Source organism: Perca flavescens, chromosome 15, assembly GCF_004354835.1.
Source record: "Perca flavescens isolate YP-PL-M2 chromosome 15, PFLA_1.0, whole genome shotgun sequence".
Classification (NCBI taxonomy): domain Eukaryota; kingdom Metazoa; phylum Chordata; class Actinopteri; order Perciformes; family Percidae; genus Perca; species Perca flavescens.
In genome coordinates this window covers 34,230,843-34,256,190 of record NC_041345.1, presented here as the reverse complement: position 1 = coordinate 34,256,190, position 25,348 = coordinate 34,230,843, and the positions used below count along the sequence as shown (strand labels likewise).

At 45.9% G+C, this 25,348-nt stretch overlaps 1 protein-coding gene across 1 annotated transcript in view; it reads left to right on the top strand.

Annotated features, from left to right (window-relative positions):
• samd14 (sterile alpha motif domain containing 14) overlaps nt 1-10,666 on the top strand; it is a 39,149-nt gene extending 28,483 nt beyond the window's left edge. Inside the window, exons 11-14 of the mRNA XM_028600507.1 lie at nt 1-155; nt 668-778; nt 9,709-9,864; nt 10,526-10,666. The exon at nt 1-155 is cut by the window's left edge and continues 2 nt beyond it. Coding sequence (XP_028456308.1) covers nt 1-155; nt 668-778; nt 9,709-9,864; nt 10,526-10,666 — 563 coding nt within the window. The remainder of the gene's footprint in view (nt 156-667; nt 779-9,708; nt 9,865-10,525) is intronic.
• Nucleotides 10,667-25,348: the final 14,682 nt, after the last annotated feature.

The following is a 25,348-nucleotide window of genomic DNA, read 5'->3' as shown; positions in this document are numbered from 1 at the left end:
AGCCGTCGGAGAGTCCGTCTCGCTCTTCGGGATCCTTTGTCCCGTTCTCCTGGTTCTCTGAAGGACGGGGGTCTCTGTCCTCCTCCGGGACCCCCCCCGGATCTCCCAAAGTCGCTCCACCCAACTCCTCGGGACCCCGAAAGTCTGACTCACAGGTAACCCACTGACTTCACCTCCAGGCTCCGCCTCCAGGCTCACCTGGGGAGTCAGAAAGCAGATTTACTCTGCTGTTCTTTCAGCTACTGGGAATAGTAGACGTTTGTTTCTACGAGTACATTACTAAAAAACAAAGGAAGGGACACAAGTATGACGTGTCCAGAAATATCTGTCTTGTATTAGCAAACAACAACAACCTTCACTCTAAAGACAAGAAAGGGTTGGAAACACCGACATTAACAGACACCTAGCAACCAATCAGAGAGAGGAATTTCCTGATGCTGCAGTGAGTGGTTGTGTGCATTACTCTCAACCCACACAACCACTACTGCTACACACACACACACACACACACACACGTTTATCTTTTCTGTCCATTTTATCTCTTCAGTGAGAGGAAGGAGCTCCATTAACCTCCATCAGGGAGCTGCTAATTGCTGTGTGTGTGTGTGTGTGTGTGTGTGTGTGTGTGTGTGTGTGTGTGTGTGTGTGTGTGTGTTTGTTCCCGCAGGAGTCGGCTCTAAGCGAGGAGTACTCTCCTCCTCACACCACCTCCTCTCCTCCCGCCGACTCCTCCAGATCCTCCCATCCTTATCACACACTGTCACAGTCCTCAGACGAGGTAACACACACACACACACACATACAGACAGACACACAGACACACACACACACACACACACACACACCAGGGCTGCAAACTCTCACGCATTGCCTGTGAGACACACACATTTGATTGGTTTCACACGCTCACACGATCTAACCTGACTCCTCCAGATGGATCGCTTCGCATTTGCTCGGCATATCCATCTGGGAACATTCCGTTGGAGAACTTTTGGGAAGGGCGAAAATCCTGGTTAGCTGATTGGATAAACCATCTGTCTATCAATCAGATTAAGGAAGCGTATGAAAATACAACCAGTGCCCCTGCTGCTGCAGGCAGAGCATAGCTCGTTAGCTCAGCAAGCTAGCAACATGTGGGTAAAGGAGATTTGCCGTTTCTGTAACGAGAATTTAGGAATAAAAGGCCCCATTTCAGGTTCCCGCACCATATTCCAAAAGAAGGATCCAAGAGGAAAAAGCATTAGCGAGCGGCTAACAGAATTAGGGCTACCGCTGTCTGAAAATCCTGGTTATCTGATTGGATAAACCATCTGTCTATCACCACCTAAACCCGCCTCAAAACCAACGCTGATTGGCCCGGTCGTTTGGCTAACGGCTCCAAATTTTCTCTATCTCAAAATGCCAGACTGATCTGCGAGTAGAAAACTGGAGCTCGCGAGATCAGGACGGTCTCACGAGGCTACACACGATCTACCGAGAATAGGCATTGTTCATACTTTCTACAGAGTGAGCAGCAGCTTCTTGTGGAAGTATGATGATGTGAAACATTATTTATAAAAAAGAAACACTGTAATGAAACAGCGAGAGAAAGCGAGGCAGACGATCGCAGACCGACTGAATGCGTAAATAGCATAAACACATACATTAACTGACTTCTGCTCTGAATTAGGCTACTAATCATTTGCACAAATTAACAGTTGTACTCTGCCTTAAAAGTGAGCAGAAGTTACTCCGGAAATTTACCATGAAGATCAATTTTCTACAACGCTAGAATATGATGCGTTAATATCTCTTTCACTCTCTCTCCCTCTCTGTCATGGGCTACAATATAAATTTACTAAGTCATATTAACTTCCACTGCTCGCTTTTAATGCAAAGTGTAGGCTACAACGTTTTTGCAAATAACAGTGACTCATTGAATAGTTTCAGTTAAGAGCAGTAGTTCATAAATGTATATTTTTAGACTATCATTCAGTCGTTTCAGATGCTTTTTCTCACGTGTTTTTTTTTTCATATGCTTTGCTCCCTCATATATGGACATAGAAAAGAAAGACACTGAAGAAACTGGACTCTAAAATCTAGAAACTATAAAGATAATTAAGTGATACATTTCATGCACATTGGAAACATGAATGGAACAGAGTATATTCATCAGTTATTTCCCCCCAGCAAACTATAAGGTCAAAAACCATTGAGGTGTCCTCTCCCTGTTGTTACATGAATGTACAGTAGTCTACATAGGGTGACCAGACATCCCGGTTTGACTGGGACAGTTCCCCGGTTAAACGGTTAAAATGCTGACAGCTAAACGGTGTAAAAGTGTGACTATATTGTAGAGGATTCCAACAGCGGGACGTACAACAGTCTGTTGCTAAAGCTATATGCTAAAAGACTCAAACTAGCTAGCACTTGGTCACAGCTGTTGTCGGAAAAACAACAAACTGGTCAAACTCGTGGTGCATTCACAGTTATTGTAAAATACCCTTTTCTCATCTGTTTTTGTCGTTTAACAGCAATTTACTGGTGAAAGAAGTTATTGTTAAAAATGATTATTACATTTTTAATAAATAATTTAAATCCCCCCCTTTTTTTGTGCTGATCCCAAAATTGATCCGATTTGTGATCCAACTGTGAGTTTTGTGATCTGTTGCACCCCTATTTAAAACCATTCCAAATAATCAAAGTGATGTAAGGCAAAACAGGTTATGGAACGCATGTCAATTCCTGATGAGAATTATTCTGATAAGATATGAAGGAATGAAGTAATGCACAAATCATGAATTAATTCATGCATTAATTCATAATTCATGTACCCTTCCCGTAGTGTTAGTGTTACCATAACTTTAGTTCAAGCCGGTGGCAGCAGTTCCAAATAATTAGTTTAGTGCCATGCAATGAAAAATACCTTTTCACAAGTTCAGTGGGTGCATTTTCCAAAAGAATGCTTTAATTGTGAAAAATAAAGTTGGTCCCCCACAAAACTCACGCAATGTCTTTTAATATTATTTGTTAGACATGTAGGCTACATACCAAGAAAGTTCATGAATATTAACTGAGATACCCCATTATGTTGTGAGCAGTAGACCTATGTGTGCTGTTGGCAAAATTGTGTCTAATCTGTCTGTGTCTATGTCTGACCTGGGCTGGCACATGTTCACGTTAAAAGCACTACGGTCACGCGCAAAGTGTCCCGGTTTTAGTTCCAGGAAATCTGGTCACCCTAAGTTAAAGTTAATGTTAGCTGTCCTACAGCTGTCAGAGTTAGCTTAGCTGGGAGCTTCATGGAGACAGCTAAAGTTAATGTTAGCTGCCCTACAGCTGTCAGAGTTAGCTTTGACTTCATGTATTACCTTCTAACAGCTGTAGTCTCCTACAGCTGCAAGAAAGAGGTTGTTTATAAATCACTAAAATAGTAGTGACAGCACGTTTGGCTTAGCTAGTTATCAATGCTGTTAGCATTGTGGCTAACACTATTGTTACTTAGCTAGCTAGTTTATGACAAATGGTTTCTGTGAAGTCCGTGTACGTTATGTGCTGGCGCTACCGGAGCTGGCTATGTACTCCGGTAAGAGAGTCGCTGCAACCTTTGGTTTTAGTTCAACAGATTTATTGATATCCAATCCCAGCATGTGAATACATTGCTTGTTGCTTGTGATAGTATGTGTTTGTGTGGTTTTCTGTAAAATAGAGAAATACAGAATATGTAAATATAACCTGTACATAACGAATACACATATATACAGATTACAGGTCAATAAGCAACAACTGCAATATACACAATTATATGCAATATACATAATTGCTATGCAATAAATAGTTGCTGTGCAAACAACCAAATAATACTGGATAGTACTGGAAACCAATAAATTCCAATGTGAATACGCTGCGGGCCTCATTGTGCAGTTACATCTATTGGCCACTAGATGGCGCTCTAAGACCACAAATGAACATAACAGCTACATACAGGTGCAATAGTCATGTGATACACCAGCGGCGCGAATGGCACGGTGAAATGCGCTTCAACAATTAAACCAGCAACACCATCGCAAGTGCAACAGCTGAACTAATCCTCAGCAGGATTGTAATTAACGAATGTACAACACTGTGCTAACATGCATCCATGAATCAAGGTATTAACTATTGTTTCTGAATGACATATTTGCAAGCTCCTAGCATTACAGTAAACATAAGCATGCAATCCTGAACTATAGTAAAGAAAATACTGTTATGTTAGCTACGCCAACAAAGATACATGCAACACCAGCATGGACATAAAATTGTGCACTTACGTTCTCAATAACGCACACGGCAACACAACAGAATGCTATATAAGTAACGTGCAACTTTAGGAGCAGCTGTACTCGTGTCTGCAGCGAACTACAAAAAGGAAATGGCGAAATTGCGCATGTGCGCAAATGCGTGAGTCCAAGGAGTGACGTCGGCTCATCAGTCCAGCAGGGAGTTTTCCACAGCCGCCCCCGGATTCGTGGGACGAATGCGCAGTAACAGTAATGTCACTGCTGGGCTAAGGAGCGCTGGTATCTCTGTTGTCAGGCATCCTTGGGAGCTCTATCAGTTTGGCGACAGGACGTGTGTAGAGTTTGCCCTTGATGTCGATCTCTGCAGTGCGTACCTTGCCATCGTCGCTGTAGATGGTCCGTGTGACGCGTCCAACAGGCCATAGCGCCCTCGGGAGCTGTGAATCGACCACCATGACGACCGCATCCACAGCTAGGTCTGTCGTTGAGTTCCGCCACTTCTGACGTGGTTGGAGGCCAGGGAGGTCAGGGTTACAGATTTAATTTTCCTCTCCCATGTTCCACCAAAGTGTGGAGCCAGAGGTGGGTTAAATCTGAAGGTGATGCACTGTGTTGCTAGCTGTTCCCTGAGCGATGGTTCAAGTGACTCGAATGCCTCGTGAAGCTCCTTGTCCCCACCGCGGAAGTTGGTGCCTCTGTCGCATAAAATCTCAAAGGGTTTCCCTCTTCTTGCGATGAAGCGGCGGAGAGACAAGAGGAATGAATCGGTGTCCATACTAGGCAGTAGGTCAAGGTGAACACATCTGGTAGTGAGACACTTGAACACAATGCCCCATCGTTTCTCCTGTCGCCGTCCTATCTTGACCATATATGGGCCAAAGCAGTCCACACCAGTTGACCAGAAGGGGGGCTTGTTGAGTCGGAGTCGAGCGGCTGGGAGGTCTGCCATTTTAGGGATCACCGGCTTACTGCGCCACTTGCGACACTCCACACATTGCCGCTGGTGTTTCTTGATGGCTTGGCAGCCTCTGAAGATCCAATAGGTCCTTCTGATCTCTGCGAAGATTCGCTCAGGGCCTGCATGGAGTAAACGATCATCATAATCTTGCACCAACAGCTGTGTAATGGGGTGATCAGGCGCAAGAACAATAGGATGAACAGTGTCTTCAGGCAGATCCTCGGCTTTACGGAGACGACCCCCCACTCGGATAAGGCCTAGAGTCTGGTCGTTTTCCGGGGAAAGTGGACTGAGACGACTGGTAGGTCGGACAGGGTGAGGAGGTGCTAGAACAGCTTCCCTTTCAGATCTGTATGGCAGTGTGTCGATTTGCCAAAGCCTTTCAACGTGCTGATACAGGTCTTGAGCAGGAGACAGGAATGTTGTATGCAAGCAGGAGGCCTCTCTGGTGGGGTTCTGGAGGAAGTTGGTAGGTCCCTGAATAGCCCAGCCTAACAATGTGGATATGGCCACCGGGCCACCTGGAGGTCCCATCCGCACAGGGCGTACTGGAGTGATTAAATGGGGATAGTCGGAACCAATGAGGAGCATGGGCTGTACTCTATTGAATCCATGTATTGGTACTCCACTCAGATGGTCATACCTCTTCTTGAGAGACTCCGCTGGACATGACTGGTCGGCAAGACTCAGCTCATCTGCAGTAAAGGCATGGTGTATGTGGTATTTCACCTGTGTGTTGGTCTGAGACGACACTTCGAATGATACAGAAGCACCTTTAAGATTCACAACATCCTGTCGAATGGTCCTAAGGGGCAAGACTTCTTCTTCCTTGCAGAGACCAAGATGTTTGGCGGCAACTGGAAGGATAATGGTTCGTTCAGAGCAGTCATCCAGTATGGCATGTGTATTCAGGATCTTGCCTCCATTGTGGAGCTGAACAGGGACTACTTTCAGCAGGACACGACTGGAGTGGCTAGCTTTGCCCACATACACCATGCTGGAGGAGGTGCTAACTGTGAGGATGCTCTGATTAGCTTTGAGTGCAACCTCATGTAGGACGATGAAGTGTTGCTCATTACAGGTGGAGCATGGCTTCTTTAGGGTACATGTCTCTGGTTTGTGTCCGCGGCCGCATCTCCAGCATTTGTCCTTCTCCTTTATCCAGTTAGCCTTCTCAGCTGTGTTGAGCTTAGCGAACTCAGCACAGGCACTGAGGTAGTGTTCCTGATTGGAGCAGTAGGGACAGTATGGTTTAAAGTGCTCTTGCTTCTTAGCAGAGGACTGACCTGGCTTGGGATTGGCTCCAGATGTATCAGGGCTATGAGGTGGCTCAGAAGTCTCTGGTCGGTTGGTGATGTAGACACTGGCAGACTTAGACTTCTGGGGCCATGTTGTCTTGTCCTTACGCTCTATCTGTGCAGATTCCACCCTGGATGCTTCAGTAGCTCTCCTTGATACCTGTATGGCTTGTGCTTTTCTCTCCAACCACGCGGCAAAGTCAGGGAGCGTGTATGTGCTATCGGTGCCACTGCGGATGATCCCCTGGGATATGCAGTACTCAGCGAAGCGGTCTCTGTAGTTGGCAGGCAGCTTGCTAAGCAGAGTGTCTACGTGAGAGCCACATCTCAGCTCGGCTCTGGAAGGACCATCCATGGTGCCTAACAGGCCCACCAAGGTACTAACAGCTGATGAGAAATCCTCAAAGTCTTGTGCATCGCCTGGCTTGATAGGAGGGGAGTTGAGAATGGCCTTCAGCTCTCCTTGAACAAGCTGGCGTGGCTGGCCATATCGCTGTTCTAAGGCTTGCATGCTGCTAGTGTATGGGGTTGGATCATTCACGTACCTCTTCGCCACCTGATGGGCATTTGGTAGTTTGAGGAGGTCTAGTAGCACCTGGTACTTATAATCCTCTGATAGATGTTTGTGTGGGCCAAGCACACTGTCCAATCCTTTCTTCAACATTATGAAGTCACTCTCCTTACCAGTACTGAATGGGGTCAGTTTAGGCTTGGGAATGCCGTATGAAGAAGCGATGGCCATTTCCAGGATGCCTGGGACTGTAGGGCCTGCCGGTGGCATGGCTGGTGCATAAGGCGCGGCTGGCTGCATCAGTAGTGGTTGTCCTGGTGGAGGTGCCGCATACGATGGATAATACAACCCAGCTGGATAAGGAGGATAGGCAGAGTAAGATTGGTACTGTAGCGGTGGAGGAAGAGGATGCTGAGGGGGAGGATTTGGAGGCTGGAGACGAGGCTGAAGCATGTCGGGCTGGGCAAGCGGAGCCTGATGTAGACCAGACTGTGGCACAGACCATAGATGCAGAGCAGTATCCTGACCAGGACAAAGTGAAGGCAGAGAGGTGTGGTGAGCGGGTACAGTGTGATCTATAGCTACCTGTTGCCTGGACGTAAGGGCTGGCAGGGTATAAGTGGATTGGCCTTGTCCGTGTTGTTCTCCCGTCTGGGACGGCATGAGGTTAGGCTGCTGTGACGGGGAACCCAACAGGGTTGCTGACTGCTGGAGGGGTTCTCTGACAGTTGAGGTAGTGTTCCACAGGGGACTGTGAACTGGGCTGCCTAACTCTAGCCGAGGCAGGCTGGAGTACTGTTGAGGATACTGAGGGTAATGCGGAGGATAAGCTGGGCAGCTTTGAGGGTAAGGCATGCGTTTAGCAATGTCCATCGTAATCTGCAGTTCCTCCAGCTCATGTCCTTATAGCGCGCTTCAAGGCGCTGCCATCGTTCCTCCTCGCGAATCCTATGCAGGCTTTGGTCAGTCGTGGCAAGGTCAACCTGGGCTCGATCACTACACAATAGATTCTCAGTAGCCTGGTGGAGGGATCCCTTGAATGGCGGAAGCTGTTTGGCTGGATAGTCGAGCTCGAAGTCCGCAAGGTACCCTGGGCGCTGCCTTACTCTTATGGGATGAGTTCGTTCATCTGGCTCTCTGTCGTAATCCTTGGAGGTTGCCATAGCGCAGCGGGGGGGTGGCGGGGGGGCTATCCGGCTCGAAGGACCACTTGTGAAGTCCGTGTACGTTATGTGCTGGCGCTACCCGAGCTGGCTATGTACTCCGGTAAGAGAGTCGCTGCAACCTTTGGTTTTAGTTCAACAGATTTATTGACATCCAATCCCAGCATGTGAATACATTGCTTGTTGCTTGTGATAGTATGTGTTTGTGTGGTTTTCTGTAAAATAGAGAAATACAGAATATGTAAATATAACCTGTACATAACGAATAAACATATATACAGATTACAGGTCAATAAGCAACAACTGCAATATACACAATTATATGCAATATACATAATTGCTATGCAATAAATAGTTGCTGTGCAAATAACCAAATAATACTGGATAGTACTGGAAACCAATAAATTCCAATGTGAATACGCTGCGGGCCTCATTGTGCAGTTACATCTATTGGCCACTAGATGGCGCTCTAAGACCACAAATGAACATAACAGCTACATACAGGTGCAATAGTCATGTGATACACCAGCGGCGCGAATGGCACGGTGAAATGCGCTTCAACAATTAAACCAGCAACACCATCGCAAGTGCAACAGCTGAACTAATCCTCAGCAGGATTGTAATTAACGAATGTACAACACTGTGCTAACATGCATCCATGAATCAAGGTATTAACTATTGTTTCTGAATGACATATTTGCAAGCTCCTAGCATTACAGTAAACATAAGCATGCAATCTTGAACTATAGTAAAGAAAATACTGTTATGTTAGCTACGCCAGCAAAGATACATGCAACACCAGCATGGACATAAAATTGTGCACTTACGTTCTCAATAACGCACACGGCAACACAACAGAATGCTATATAAGTAACGTGCAACTTTAGGAGCAGCTGTACTCGTGTCTGCAGCGAACTACAAAAAGGAAATGGCGAAATTGCGCATGTGCGCAAATGCGTGAGTCCAAGGAGTGACGTCGGCTCATCAGTCCAGCAGGGAGTTTTCCACAGTTTCGGCTGTGCTTTCTAACATGATGTCATTGTGCTAACCAAGCACTGCCAAGCCTTTTCAACAGAGCTGCTTCACTACACTTGTTAGATAACGTTTCATTCCAGAGGTCTCCGTTGATTTGTGTTTGGCGCTGTGAGCTCGTGGTGGAAAATGATTTAAACAGAGAGCGGCGTGCTAGAAATGCTCCATGACGTAGATCCCCTTCAAGGCCAGGCTGATGTTGGAAGTCCCTCTAGTGGACACGTGTAACAACAACCACATGGTTATGGTTTAAAGTGTTATTGACAATGCATAAGCCAGAGTAGTGTAGTACATATTAATAACAGGCTGCATTTGAACATTTAATATTCAAATAATATTCGCATATTAAAAAAATAATAAATTAAATTTGAATAGTATGGGAATGAGGAAGACAGCTCTAAGACACATACACACACACACACACACACACAAACATTTTATTGTGAAAATCTTCACCTCTCTGATGTGTCCTCTTCCTCCTCCCCAGCCTCTGGAGGAGGCGCTGTGTCTCGTGTCGTCGTGGACGACGCAGCAGGTCTGCGATTGGCTGAAAGGACTCCACATGGAGCAATACGTCCCAGAATTCAGTGCGAGGGACGTGGACGGACAGACGCTGCTGCAGATGGATGGAAACAAGTTGAAGGTGAGGGAAGAACCATGACTCAGCAGATCCTGATGGATGGACCATGACTCAGCAGATCCTGATGGATGGACCATGACTCAGCAGATCCTGATGTTCAGACAGATTACTGAGTTATGCTTTTACTATGAAAACAAGTCAGAATGTTTAGAGGGGAAAATGTTGGAATATTTCAGGAGAAAGTCAAAATGTTTTTTCCCACAAGAAAGTGGAACAAAGTTAAAATATTTTGATAGAAAAAAAAGTCAAAAATGTTTATAAAACAGAGAAGGAGAGTGTCTTCTAGCAGAGACAAAAGAAAGAGTCAAACTTGTATTCTTTGGAAGTAAAATCTGAAAACTGACTTGTTCTCATCAGGAGACCATTACCGTCTGGTGTGGTCTCTGGAATAGTACGGCTTTTTCACTACTTTGTCTCTCTCCTTTGTCCCCTGTCTCCTCTGTCTCGTCTCCTGTGTCTCCTCCGTCTCCTCTGTCCTCTGTTTCCTCTGTTTCCTCTGTCTCCTCTGTCCTCTGTCTCCTCTGTCCTCTGTCTCCTCCTCTGTTTCCTCTATTTCCTCTCTCCTCTGTCTCCTCTGTCTCCTCTTTCTCCTCTGTCCTCTCTATTTCCTCTCTCCTCTCTCCTCTGTCTCCTCTGTCTCCTCTGTCTCCTCTGTCCTCTGCAGGCTCTGGGCGTGCTCAGTTCGTCCGATCGCAGCGCTCTGAAGCGACGCATCAAAGATTTCCTCTCTGCAGCCGAGAAGGAGAGAAAAGCTCTGGACAAGATGGAGAGACAGAGAGACAAACAGAGACAGCGCAGGAACTGAGGGGGAGGGGGGAGAGAGGGACACAGGGCGTGAGACGGGGGGAGAGAGATGGGGGAGGGTGGTAGATGGGGGAGAGAGGGGGGGCCAGAGAGGAAGACAGAGAGGGAGACAGGGGGAGACAGGGGAACAGACAGGGGGGAGACAGTGTGTGACAACATTATGGGATGGATCCCTACAGAGATAGACCTTCTAGTTAAAGAGTAAGATCCTTTTAGTTTAAAATGAAACAGCCCCGAAATCACCATCACCAAACTCCACCAGACTCCATGTAAATAATCAGGACTTTTAGCGTGTATAGAGCCAGTATATCTCCACCAGACTCATGTAAATAATCAGGACTTTAAATAATCAGGATATTCCACCAGACTCCATGTAAATAATCAGGACTTTATGAATCCAGCCAGCATACTCCATGTAAATAATCAGGACTTTTAGCGTGTATAGAGAATAGAGCATGTAAATAATCAGCATATTTCCACCAGACTCCATGTAAATAATCAGGACTTTTAGCGTGTATAGAGCCAGCATATTTCCACTAGACTCCATGTAAATAATCAGGACTTTTACGTGTATAGGCCAGCATATTTCCACCAGACTCCATGTAAATAATCAGGACTTTCAGCGTGTGCGTTTCATATCTTTTTATTTTAGTACAGGTTTTGGACACCTTCTCATTCAATGCGTTTCCTTTTTATTTTTAGATTCTCACTGAAGGCATCAAAACTATGAATGAACACATGTGGAATTATGTACTTAACAAAAAGTGTGAAATAACTGAAAACATGTCTTATATTTTAGATTCTTCAAAGTAGCCATCCACTAATTAACCGTGACAAAGCCCACCTGTGAAGGTAAAACCATTTCAGGTGACTACCTCATGAAGCTCATTGAGAGAACACCAAGGGTTTGCAGCGCTATCAAAAAAAGCAAAGGGTGGCTACTTTGAGGAATCTAAAATATAAGACATGTTTTCAGTTATTTCACACTTTTTTGTTAAGTACATAATTCCATATGTGTTCATTCATAGTTTTGATGCCTTCAATGAGAATCTAGAATGTCATGAAAATAAAGGAAACACAATGAATAAGGTGTGTCCAAACTTTTGGCCTGTACTGTAAATAATCAGAACTTTTAGCCTGTATAGAGCCAGTATATCTCCACCAGACTCCATGTAAATAATCACGACTTTTAGCGTGTATAGAGCCAGTATATCTCCACCAGACTCCATGTAAATAATCAGGACTTTTAGCGTGTATAGAGCCAGTATATCTCCACCAGACTCCATGTAAATAATCAGGACTTTTAGCGTGTATAGAGCCAGCATATTTCCACCAGACTCCATGTAAATAATCAGGACTTTTAGCGTGTATAGAGCCAGCATATTTCCACTAGACTCCATGTAAATAATCAGGACTTTTAGCGTGTATAGAGCCAGCATATCTCCACCAGACTCCATGTAAATAATCAGGACTTTTAGCGTGTATAGAGCCAGCATATCTCCACCAGACTCCATGTAAATAATCAGGACTTTTATCATCGTAAAACACACTTCATTCAAAGTGGACAGAAAGTAAATAATGGTTTGGTGATTTTGAGGCTGTTTCATGTTAAACAAAAGAAAAGATATGATCCCATTTAAGGAGACAGTGTGAGAAATGTGGACTGTGTTCAGAAGACTGAAAGCAAAGGGACATTCTGTGGCTACGGTGGCCCTGAAGGACAAAATGTTTAAAAAAATAAATTCATCTGAAAAGGACACGGAAGTTTTTAAAAGTAAAAGATCAAACTTTGAGTCACTGTTCAAATGTTTATCTCTGGGATGTCATGAGCATGGTCAGCATGAAGGGGGTGGGGCCTGAGCTGTGACATCACAGTGATGTGAGCTCTGATTGTTGGAATGTTTTTAAGATGAAATAAAAAAATTCATAAAGTTATAAACAATTATTATTAAAATATATTGATCGTCAGATGAACAGAAGCAGATTTTCTTTCACAGTATTTCTGCTTTTGTTTTGACGTCGGCAAAGCTGAATGGAACACCCCGACACGCTGAATGGAATGCTCCTCGACACTCTGAATGAAACGCACCCCGACACGCTGAATGAAACGCACCCCGACACGCTGAATGGAACGCACCCCGACAAGCTGAATGGAACGCACCCCGACAAGCTGAATGGAATGCTCCTCGACACGCTGAATGGAACGCACCCCGACAAGCTGAATGGAATGCTCCTCGACACGCTGAATGGAACGCACCCCGACATGCTGAATGGAATGCTCCTCGACACGCTGAATGGAACGCACCCCGACAAGCTGAATGGAATGCTCCTCGACACGCTGAATGGAACGCACCCCGACAAGCTGAATGGAACGCACCCCGACACGCTGAATGGAACGCACCCCGACAAGCTGAATGGAACGCTCCTCGACACGCTGAATGGAACGCACCCCGACACGCTGAATGGAATGCTCCTCGACACGCTGAATGGAACGCACCCCGACAAGCAGAATGGAATGCTCCTCGACATGCTGAATGGAACGCACCCCGACAAGCTGAATGGAATGCTCCTCGACATGCTGAATGGAATGCTCCTCAACACGCTGAATGGAACGCACCCCGACAAGCTGAATGGAACGCACCCCGACAAGCTGAATGGAACGCACCCGACATGCTGAATGGAATGCTCCTCGACACGCTGAATGGAACGCACCCCGACAAGCTGAATGGAATGCTCCTCGACACGCTGAATGGAACGCACCCCGACAAGCTGAATGGAACGCACCCCGACACGCTGAATGGAATGCTCCTCGACACGCTGAATGGAACGCACCCCGACAAGCTGAATGGAATGCTCCTCGACATGCTGAATAGAACGCACCCCGACAAGCTGAATGGAATGCTCCTCGACATGCTGAATGGAATGCTCCTCAACACGCTGAATGGAACGCACCCCGACAAGCTGAATGGAACGCACCCCGACAAGTTGAATGGAACGCACCCCGACATGCTGAATGGAATGCTCCTCGACATGCTGAATGGAACGCACCCCGACAAGCTGAATGGAATGCTCCTTGACACGCTGAATGGAACGCACCCTGACAAGCTGAATGGAACGCAACCCAACAACCTGAATGGAACGCAACCCGACAAGCTGAATGGAATGCTCCTCGACAAGCTGAATGGAACGCACCCCGACAAGCTGAATGGAACGCACCCCGACATGCTGAATGGAATGCTCCTCGACACGCTGAATGGAACGCACCCCGACAAGCTGAATGGAATGCTCCTCGACACGCTGAATGGAACGCACCCTGACAAGCTGAATGGAATGCTCCTCGACACGCTGAATGGAACGCTCCTCGACACTCTGAATGAAACGCACCCCGACACGCTGAATGGAATGCACCCCGACACGCTGAATGGAACGCACCCCGACAAGCTGAATGGAACGCTCCTCGACATGCTGAATGGAATGCTCCTCAACACGCTGAATGGAACGCACCCCGACACGCTGAATGGAATGCTCCTCGACACGGTGAATGGAACGCACCCCGACAAGCTGAATGGAACGCACCCCGACAAGCTGAATGGAACGCACCCCGACATGCTGAATGGAATGCTCCTTGACACGCTGAATGGAACGCACCCTGACAAGCTGAATGGAACGCAACCCGACAAGCTGAATGGAATGCTCCTCGACAAGCTGAATGGAATGCACCCCGACAAGCTGAATGGAACGCACCCCGACATGCTGAATGGAATGCTCCTCGACACGCTGAATGGAACGCACCCCGACAAGCATGCTCCTCGACACGCTGAATGGAACGCACCCTGACAAGCTGAATGGAATGCTCCTCGACACGCTGAATGGAACGCACCCCGACACGCTGAATGAAACGCACCCGACACGCTGAATGGAACGCACACCTGAATGGAACGCACCCGACAAGCTGAATGGAATGCTCCTCGACACGCTGAATGGAACGCACCCGACAAGCTGAAATGGAACACGCTGAATGGAACGCACCCGACAAGCTGAATGGAATGCTCCTCGCTGAATGGACGACACGCTGAATGGAACGCACGACCGCTGAATGGAACAAGCTGAATGGAATGGAATGCTCCTCGACACGCTGAATGGAACGCACCCGACAAGCTGAATGGAAGCTGAATGGAGCGCACCCCGACACGCTGAATGGAAACGCACGCTGAATGGAACGCACCCCGACAAGCTGAATGGAACGCTCCTCGACACGCTGAATGGAATGCTCCTCAACACGCTGAATGGAACGCACCCCGACACGCTGAATGGAATGCTCCTCGACACGCTGAATGGAACGCACCCCGACAAGCTGAATGGAACGCACCCCGACAAGCTGAATGGAACGCACCCCGACATGCTGAATGGAATGCTCCTCGACACGCTGAATGGAACGCACCCCGACAAGCTGAATGGAATGCTCCTCGACACGCTGAATGGAACGCACCCTGACAAGCTGAATGGAATGCTCCTCGACACGCTGAATGGAACGCACCCCGACACGCTGAATGAAACGCACCCCGACACGCTGAATGGAACGCACCCCGACAAGCTGAATGGAATGCTCCTCGACACGCTGAATGGAACGCACCCCGACAAGCTGAATGGAACGCACCCGACATGCTGAATGGAATGCTCCTCGACACGCTGAATGGAACGCACCCCGACAAGCTGAATGGAATGCTCCTCGACACGCTGAATGGAACGCACCCCGACAAGCTGAATGGAACGCACCCCGACACGCTGAATGGAACGCACCCCGACAAGCTGAATGGAACGCTCCTCGACACGCTGAATGGAATGCTCCTCAACACGCTGAATGGAACGCACCCCGACACGCTGAATGGAATGCTCCTCGACACGCTGAATGGAACGCACCCCGACAAGCTGAATGGAATGCACCCCGACAAGCTGAATGGAACGCACCCCGACATGCTGAATGGAATGCTCCTCGACACGCTGAATGGAACGCACCCCGACAAGCTGAATGGAATGCTCCTTGACACGCTGAATGGAACGCACCCTGACAAGCTGAATGGAACGCAACCCGACATGCTGAATGGAATGCTCCTCGACACGCTGAATGGAACGCACCCCGACAAGCTGAATGGAATGCTCCTCGACACGCTGAATGGAACGCACCCTGACAAGCTGAATGGAATGCTCCTCGACACGCTGAATGGAACGCACCCCGACATGCTGAATGGAATGCTCCTCGACACGCTGAATGGAATGCTCCTCGACACGCTGAATGGAACGCACCCCGACACGCTGAATGGAATGCTCCCCAACATGCTGAATGGAACGCACCCCAACACGCTGAATGGAACGCACCTCAACACGCAAAAAATAAAATAAAATAAAGATTCAATTCAGATTTTTGTATTTTTTTTTTATTATAAAAATAACAAAACATAAACAAAAACTCACAAAACAGAGATAAATATTATTATTATTAAGTCTAAAACAGTTTTCAAGAAAGACAAACTTCTGTCTAAAGAACAATAATTAAAGATATAATTTAAATAAATATAGTTCATCTTTCAGACCAAACACAAATGTATAAAAAAATATTTCAGCATAAATAACAAAATAAATAAAATTATTAAATAAAAATCTCAAACATTTAAACCCAAACATCGGAAATATAAATAATTAATACCTTTTTTTCCTTTTAATGGCCTCAATTTTTACTAATTTGATTTACTACCTTTTAATACTTTTTAAAACCCTGCGGACACCCTGCTCTCTTTAGGGGGCAGGAGACAGACAGACGGGCAGACAGACAAACAGACAGACAGAGAAAGACATTTAGGTATAAAACAAGATGAATCAATAAACGTAATGTATATATCTTTGCTTTCTATATAAAATATGAATAAATAAGTAAATTGCTTCTGTGAGTCCGTGTGCAGTTCCTGCAGGTCTGAACCTGTCCGTCTGTTCATCTCCTCATTCCTGAAACTTTCTCAACTCGTTGACATTCCTGCTGGTCGTCTGGCGGAGGCTCAGAGACGCTGCAGGGGATCACAGCAGGAAGCAGACCTTCACAATAAAAGCTCAGACTCACATGGAAATAAATAAATAGATAAATTAAGCTTCAGCAGCGCTTACAAAGAACCTCTCTGTAGGAAGACGCTTCACTCCGAGGCATCTGTACTGTTAATGTTCAACATCTGTTCAGGGTTCATCTTCAGGACAGGAAGTAACACAGTTACTTTAAATTTGCTTTCACAATAAAGCTCAGTTCCCTCTCTACTGAAAAATGTTTTCAGCTCTCCCCTGCTTTCCCGTTTCTCCTGCGAGTCTTAACAAACACAGACATCCTCTTCACTCAGAGGCGTCTGTACTGTTCATGTTCAACATCTGATCATGATCAACATCTGTTCACGGTTCATCCGTCGAGGCTAGAAGGGATACAGCTACGCCGATGACAGTTAAGTTTAGGTAAAGGATCTTGGTTTGGGTTAAAACACTCCGAGGAATAAACACAAATTTCGTAATAGGTAATGTAGCGTAACTTCTCCTAACTAATGTAAGGTAGTAGCCTTGGGTCGGACACTAGGGGCCGCTGTTGCCATTTTAACTACAGAGATAGTTCAGAAAATGTTGCTTTCTGTGTCCCTTACAAGACATCTTCAGACGCCTCAGCCTTTTCTTTTATCGACTTTAACTCTGCCCGAGTAAACAAATAGGAATATTTTCAGAAAAAAGTCAAATATTTTGAGCAATATTCCTTCAGACACCTCAGACAGCTTATTGTGTCCCTGCAGCAGAGTGGGCGGGGCTTTGCCTGTCCCTGTGGCAGAGTGGGCGGGCTTTGCCAAAGTGGGCAGGGCTTTGCCTGTCCCTGCGGCAAAGTGGGCAGGACTTTGCCTGTCCCTGTGGCAAAGTGGGCGGGGCTTAGCATGTCCCTGCGGCAGAGTGGGTGGGGCTTGGCAGCCTGTAGGCGGCGGAAGCTCTCAGGCTGCGCATCAGGTCGTGGCAGAAGGAGCGTAGCTGCGTCAGCGTCAAGTGCGCAGCCACCTGCACCTCGTAGTTACCATGGAGACGGGAGGCCAGGTCCAGACTGTGGTTCTGATCTGCTGCTTCACCAAGCTGAGCCACCTCCTTCATCTGGAACAAAAACATGCCGTCTTATTTATTCATATAATCACAATGATCTTTGCAGATGACACCAACCTTTTTGAATCAAACGCTGAAAAAACTAGACAAAGTTCCCATTTAAAACTCAAAGTGTAGTTTTGACTTCTGGATAAAACTTGGATCAAAGGCTTTTGACACGGTTAAACACGCTATTTTGTTTTTAAAAAAATGTTTCTTGGTAAAGTTTAAAAGTGGCTCAACGACTACGTTGTAACAGAACAAGATATGACATATGGTGTCCCTCAAGGCTCCGTATTGGGACCTTTATGATTTCTTATTTATTTATATTAATGATCTTTCTGTAGCATTTAAACTCAAGCTGATTAAACTGTTAATATGATAAATTAAATTAATCTTCTGTTGAATGAAGTTCTGAGAAATCTTCTCGGTTATGTTTTGTTTTGTTTTTATGTTACGTTGGAAATGTGTGTCAGCAGGTGTGTTCGCGTTACATTGGTGGTGTGTGTCAGCAGGTGTGTGCGTTACCTTGGCGATGTGTGTCAGCAGGTCTCGGAGGTCGGCATGCAGGTTGCTCAGTCCGCTCAGTCTGTCTGATAAAACTCCCAGCAGCCCCTGGTACAGCCGGCCGCCCGCTGACATGCAGCTCACCCAGACGTCCTGCAGGGGGCGACACACAGAAGCTTTATCAACACTTGATCTGAATCAGCAATGATTTCATTCTCTAGTCTAGAGCAGCAGCTACAGATTATTATCACCATGGATTACTTTCTGGCCGATGTGTTTAAAGATATTCAGTTTAATATGATATAAAACAGAAGATAAGCAGGAAACCTTCATATCTGAAAGACTTAAAACAGCATCTTCTGACATTTTTTGCATGAAAAATTACTTTAAAATTTTATCGATTATCAAAATAGTTAGTAGTAATAGTGATTATTTTCTGTCGATGGACAAATCGTTGACTAATCATTGCAGCTTTAAAAATACAGTCAGATTGTTCCACGTTGTGATGAAGGAGCCATGACATACAGCAGTAGAGGGAGGACTGTCCTGAGAAGAAGGAGGAGGAGGAGGAGGAATAGTTATCAGAGCGAGGTTTCAGACTGACCAGAGTGAAGCTTTCAGACGGCGGTTTGAGGACGGGGGCGGGGGGGATCCCCAGTGATGTCATCATCATCTGCAGGTTGGTGGTCTGAGCCGAGGGGTCGAGGGTCAAACCCTGAAAACAAAAGGAAGACAGCGTTAACACTGTAAACGCTCGCCAACAGGTCGACAAACTGAGACACAAAATGACCCCGATATTAAAAGTGAGGTAGCTAACTTCGTGGGCCATAGAAGTGTAACGTGGTTTTCTTGGACCCTGATGGGAATATTTCCAGTGATGTAGCTAACTATCTGGCCCATTAAAAGTGTAAAATAGTCAGGCACCTTGACGTGAAGTGAAGATTTGGTTTTCTAATTCCATACGTGTCCAAACAGAGTCTTCATTCAGCTTGTGTGGGTTAATAAATGTAAGTGATGTGATCCAAGTAGCTCTCGGCCACTTTCTTTTAAAGAAGCCGTCAGATGAAGAAATGTTGGAGACCGATCCAGAAACATTTACAGACGATAAGATAATACAAAGGAGACATAACAGTCTTTCTAATGATTCATTCTCAGTCTGATCCTTCAACAGTTTCACCACAAACTGAGACTTTCTCCACTTGATAAATTATCTTTTAAACCGACAAACATCAGATGTGTAATTCATGGTTCAAATCAAACAGGATCAGAACATTATCTGTCTCTCCTTGTTCACTATGGGACGCATTTTAAAGGGGCGGGACTTCTCTGTGTTGGTTAAGAGGTTATTAACAGGAAGAAGAAGAGCCAACAGGATCTGCAGCAGCGACTCAAACGTACCTCGGTGGTGATGGCGGCAGCGTGCGCGGCAGGGATGTCTTTCAGGATTTTCTCCACCAGTGTCTTGGCGTGCTCCGCCGCCTCTGTGAACGCCGGCGGCGGCTTGGCCGGGGAGCCGACGGGCGCCGAGAGAACAAGGTGTGGCAACAGGAAGCAGAGCAGCAGGACCAATGCTGCACGGACAAACATCAGCGTTATTAATATAAGTTGTATATTCACTAATGACTTTACAAATGTTACACATAATCATAATGCTTTGAAGAGTTTTATATATGAAATCTATTGATTATATCTGGATTAACATCTAGAGCTGACAGAATGATTATTGTTTTTATTTCTGACTTTATAACTGCAGACTGAACGCAGACAGATTTATTAAAGTTAAAAACACAAATAAGCTAATAACGGCAGTTACCTTTTTGACACAAAATTAACGCACAAATATTTTGTACTTTGGGCTTCTGACATCTGTCTATGCCGATGATGCTGCTGCTATCTCTCTCTCTACATCCATCTATCTATTTATATCCATCCATCCATCGGCCATGCTAGCAGCTCTGTAAGTCTGTACTTAGCCACAGAGGTGCCACATATCCATTTTTGATTCTTACTCTGCCATTCTGGCACTAATAACCCTCCACTGATACTGAAACTGGCACTAATAAGGCAAGGCAATTTTATTTGTATAGCACAGTTCGGCAGCAATGCAATTCAAAGTGCTTTACACAAGACATAAAGACACAGTCAAAAATTCATACAACAAATTGGTAACAGATAAAAGCAGTTAATACAAAAATATTTTTTTTTAAAACCCTCCATACCGACTACTGTTCTGTCAGTAACAACCCTCCACTGATACTTAAACTGGCACTAATAAACCTCCATACCGACTACTGTTCTGTCAGTAACAACCCTCCACTGATACTTAAACTGGCACTAATAACCCTCCATACAACTACCGTTCTGTCAGTAACAACCCTCCACTGATACTTAAACTGGCACTAATAACCCTCCATATGACTACCGTTCTGTCAGTAACAACCCTCCACTGATACTTAAAGGTATTGTGGAGGATTTTCCCTAATTTTAGAAAAACTTTTTGAAAAAATCCACATGCGCAACACTCTGCCTGCTCCCGAGAGGGAACGCCTATTAAACGTGTGCACGAGAGTGCACTGTTTACAATTTGCTGTCGGCATGGCTCATACAAGCCTACTTTCCAAAAGAAGATTTGCACTTTTTCACAAATTGAGATGTTTACTGTGTGTGCGCGGTGCGTGACTTGTGCCAGGGCTAGCATCGCTAATCATAGCTTAGCTACATCAACTTTTACTAGCAGTGATTTTAAATGGATTTCTCCAAATAGCCAAACTTTACCTGTGGAGTAGAAACTTCACGACTGAGGCATCAGTGGGAAGCCCAACCTGTGCTTTTAGCGCACGCCAGCGTGTGAACTATATTCTCCCAAAAGCTTCAATGCTTCAATGAATGGCTGAAACCGTAGCTCAAACTTACCACATATACACACCTGAAAGCTAGGGACGTGCACGTACGACGGCTTACGTGAACATATCACCAGAATGATTGACAACTAGGAGGACCAATAGTCTTGATGATCCACCCGGAAAAAGAAAATCCTCCACTATACCTTTAAACTGGCACTAATAACCCTCCATACACCCTGTCGTGCCTCAGGTGGGTGTGAGCTGCTGTGCAGGTCGCTTCAGGTTATTAACATTGACAGAAAAGTCTATTTTCTTTGAAGTGATTATGTTAAAGTTAGTTTTCTGAATATCTGTTTTTAAGTGCCCCACCAAACTCCATGCATGTTTCAGCTGATTTAAGGCGCCTGTGTTCATGTGGTGCAGACTGAGTTGGAAGGGAAAGAAAAGTGTGTTCTCACCGATCGCAGAGTTCATGTCTGTCAGGGCGGCTGTCTCCGTGTCGCGCTCGGTGTCTGTCCGCCGCTACACTCGGTCAATAATCTACCAGCTTCCATTTGTTGCAGGAGTTTTATCTTGCGCTCCCCCTGGGGTTTTCCCATTCACTACCGTCAATGCGAGTGGACTCATCCAACATAAATCCCCAAATGACGAAAACTTGTTGCGTCATAGGTAAAAGGAGCGTCGCAAGACCTGCGCGGATCAGTGGTCTCACCTGGGGGGGGGTCCACACACACCTTTATACAAGAGTTATATCATCATATCATATCAGATATACCTATCAGATATATAAACCTGCAGCTCCTCTCTGCAGGTTTCATGTGAAAACAGCCAGAGTTCAGACTGTTGTAACCATTAATATACGCTCATATGGTTTGTTATTATTATTATTATTATTATTATTATTATTATTAGCAGTGGTGAAGTATCAATACTGTAATAGGATACTCATTACATTATGAGAGTACTGTACTATTAAAGCCTCATTTTGTTTTTTTTCCCTTCATGCATTGGCAGTGACAGACTGGCCATTTGGAATTTGGGCAAATGCCTGAAGGGCCGTCCCCCTATGATCATGTGTCTTTGGTTTATTTTGATAAGTTATTGTATGCATGCAGCCACAAATATTGAGGTGCGTGGAATGATGAGTGGGAAGTAGCCAGAGTTCCTGATTTCTAAGCGAGGTTATTGACTAAAACATGGCAGGTCACTGAGCATGATGGCTAACCTTTCAGACACACGACTACACAAACAGTAACACAAGCAAGGCAAATAGAAACAAAATACACACAGGAGATTTACTCAGGAGGGTGTGTGTGTGTGTGTGTGTGTACGGTTTATTTACCTTCCAGGATTTCTCAAACAAAGAAATACAATACACACTACATTTACGCAGAGGGTGGTGTGTGTATCTGTGTGTGCATAGTGTTCGTGTCTGAGTATGTGTCTGTGTGTCAGTGTGTTTACTACCTTCACTTCCTGTTTTACATCATGTCATCTGTTTATGAAATCCTGGAAAAGAAAGTGAGTCAGCAGAAAACTCAAAACACTATTTCCTCTTCCTGCAGCCTTCTCTTACTCAAGTTAGGAGCTTCATACTTCAGTGTGTACTCATAGAAGATTATTTATACAATAGTTCTGGTGCAGGATCTAAAATCCTCTGTTCTAGACTCCGACACTGAGTCCAACTCAACAATGTGACAGATACTGTGTACAGAACTTGGATTAAAGAGACCGGACCCAGCTGGTCTGCAGCTGGAGCATCATGTCTGAAGTTTGCTGTTGTCATAAACTCATAAATGAAAAGCAACAGAGAACATTTCACTAGAAGGAACAACTTTCTGCTGAAGCAACTGTGACTCGTTTTCCTGACATCCTGCGCCTGGCGCTCCCACGTTGCCCAGCCCGAGGCCCAGCTCGAGGCCGCGGATGTTTTGCTGACTCAGAGGTTTTTTCTGAGGTTATGAAATGTTTGACGTCACATCTGGAGGAGACTCAAACCCAAGAGGCTGCTGGGTAACTCATCCTGGATCAGAACAGATTCTTCCCAGGCCAGGTTGGAGATATAATCCCTCCACCTAGTCCTGGGTCTTCCCGAGGCCTCCTCCCAGCTTGGAACACCTCCCTAGGGAGGCGCCCAGGGGCATCCTTACCAGATGCCCAATAAGTTTGATTTACAAACTAAACATTCTTCAGATCTCCAACATTAAGCGTTAGCGTTAAAGTAAAATATATGAATATGAATAAATGTGAAATGGTCCTCACGTGTTTCGTAATACTTTCATTTTGTGTCAGAGCGTCAAAACTTACGTACTACTGTGTAGAAAAACTCCAGGAAAAATCCCCGAGATCAAAACGTTACTGCAGGAAAAGTCCAAAAATATCGGCATCAAAATCAAACTTAACAGTACCAGACGTTAGACTCCTATTTCTGCAGAAACATCTGTGATCTCTGACTGTATGAATGGGTTCATTCCTTTACTGCTGCAGCTCATTTTACACCTTGGTGTATGCACAGCAACCTTCCCACCGTTCATCACTGTCAACTTGTAGCCAGGACCACCTACTTTCAGGGGTCCAGACTTTGAAGGGTCCAGACTTTGAGGGGTCCAGACTTTGAAGGGTCCAGACTTTGAGACTTTGAAGGGTCCAGACGGGGTCGAGACTTTGAAGGGTCCAGACTTTGAGGGGTCCAGACTTTGAGGGGTCCAGACTTTGAAGGGTCCAGACTTTGAGGGGTCCAGACTTTGAAGGGTCCAGACTTTGAGGGGCCGAGGCCGAGACTTTGAAGGGTCCAGACTTTGAGGGGTCCAGACTTTGAGGGGTCCAGACTTTGAGGGGCCGAGGCCGAGACTTTGAAGGGTCCAGACTTTGAGGGGTCCAGACTTTGAGGGGCCGAGGCCGAGACTTTGAAGGGTCCAGACTTTGAGGGGTCCAGACTTTGAGGGGTCCAGACTTTGAAGGGTCCAGACTTTGAGGGGTCCAGACTTTGAAGGGTCCAGACTTTGAGGGGCCGAGGCTGAGACTTTGAAGGGTCCAGACTTTGAGGGGCCGAGGCCGAGACTTTGAGGGGTCCAGACTTTGAAGGGTCCAGACTTTGAAGGGTCCAGACTTTGAGGGGTCCAGACTTTGAGGGGCCGAGGCCGAGACTTTGAGGGGTCCAGACTTTGAGGGGTCCAGACTTTGAGGGGCCGAGGCCGAACTTTGAGGGGTCCAGACTTTGAGGGGTCCAGACTTTGAGGGGTCCAGACTTTGAGGGGCCGAGGCCGAGACTTTGAGGGGTCCAGACTTTGAGGTGTCCAGACTTTGAGGGGCAGAGGCCGAGAGTTTGAGGGGTCCAGACTTTGAGGGCTCCAGACTTTGAGGGGCCGAGGCCGAGACTTTGAGGGGTCCAGACTTTGAAGGGTCCAGACTTTGAGGGGTCCAGACTTTGAGGGGCCGAGGCCGAACTTTGAGGGGTCCAGACTTTGAGGGGTCCAGACTTTGAGGGGCCGAGGCCGAGACTTTGAGGGGTCCAGACTTTGAGGGGTCCAGACTTTGAGAGACCGAGGCCGAGACTTTGAGGGGTCCAGACTTTGAGGGGCCGAGACGGAGACTTTGAGGGGTTCACTTTTTTTGGGAGTGCGTGTTAAGGGGGGCGGCGGTTAACAGAAACACATTTCAAGTTAGAAATGAGACGAGTTATTGGTTGCATTAAAGCAGGAAGTTTTACAGCCAATCACAGTAACAAATCGTTATTATAATTATATTATGATATTTCTCTGCAGTTCTTGAAATAAAACCTCTTTACCTGAGACACAGCTTAAATGTGGGTACACCACTGTTTACAACATATACCCTAAAAACAACTGTATAGTACACTCCACTCCAATATAGGTGGTGATATGGACATGGTAATATAGCAACAGAGTTTTCAATATGCATAAACATAACCGTGGTGAATGAAAGAGAGACGCTCCAATAAATCTGGAAACATCCCGTTAAACACAGCTCCATGACAACAGGAATATTGGCTTTCATTCAGCGTGGAAACAGCTCGGAGAGAACCAGAGCAGAAGTGGAACATTATTATGTGCATGTAACCATAATCAGTGAGACGAAGGCTGGGGGACTTTATTCTGCAGCTGGAGCTGCTTTTAACCCTCGTGTTATCTTCTCATTCAACTTTGGGATTTTCTAGGTAAAAATTA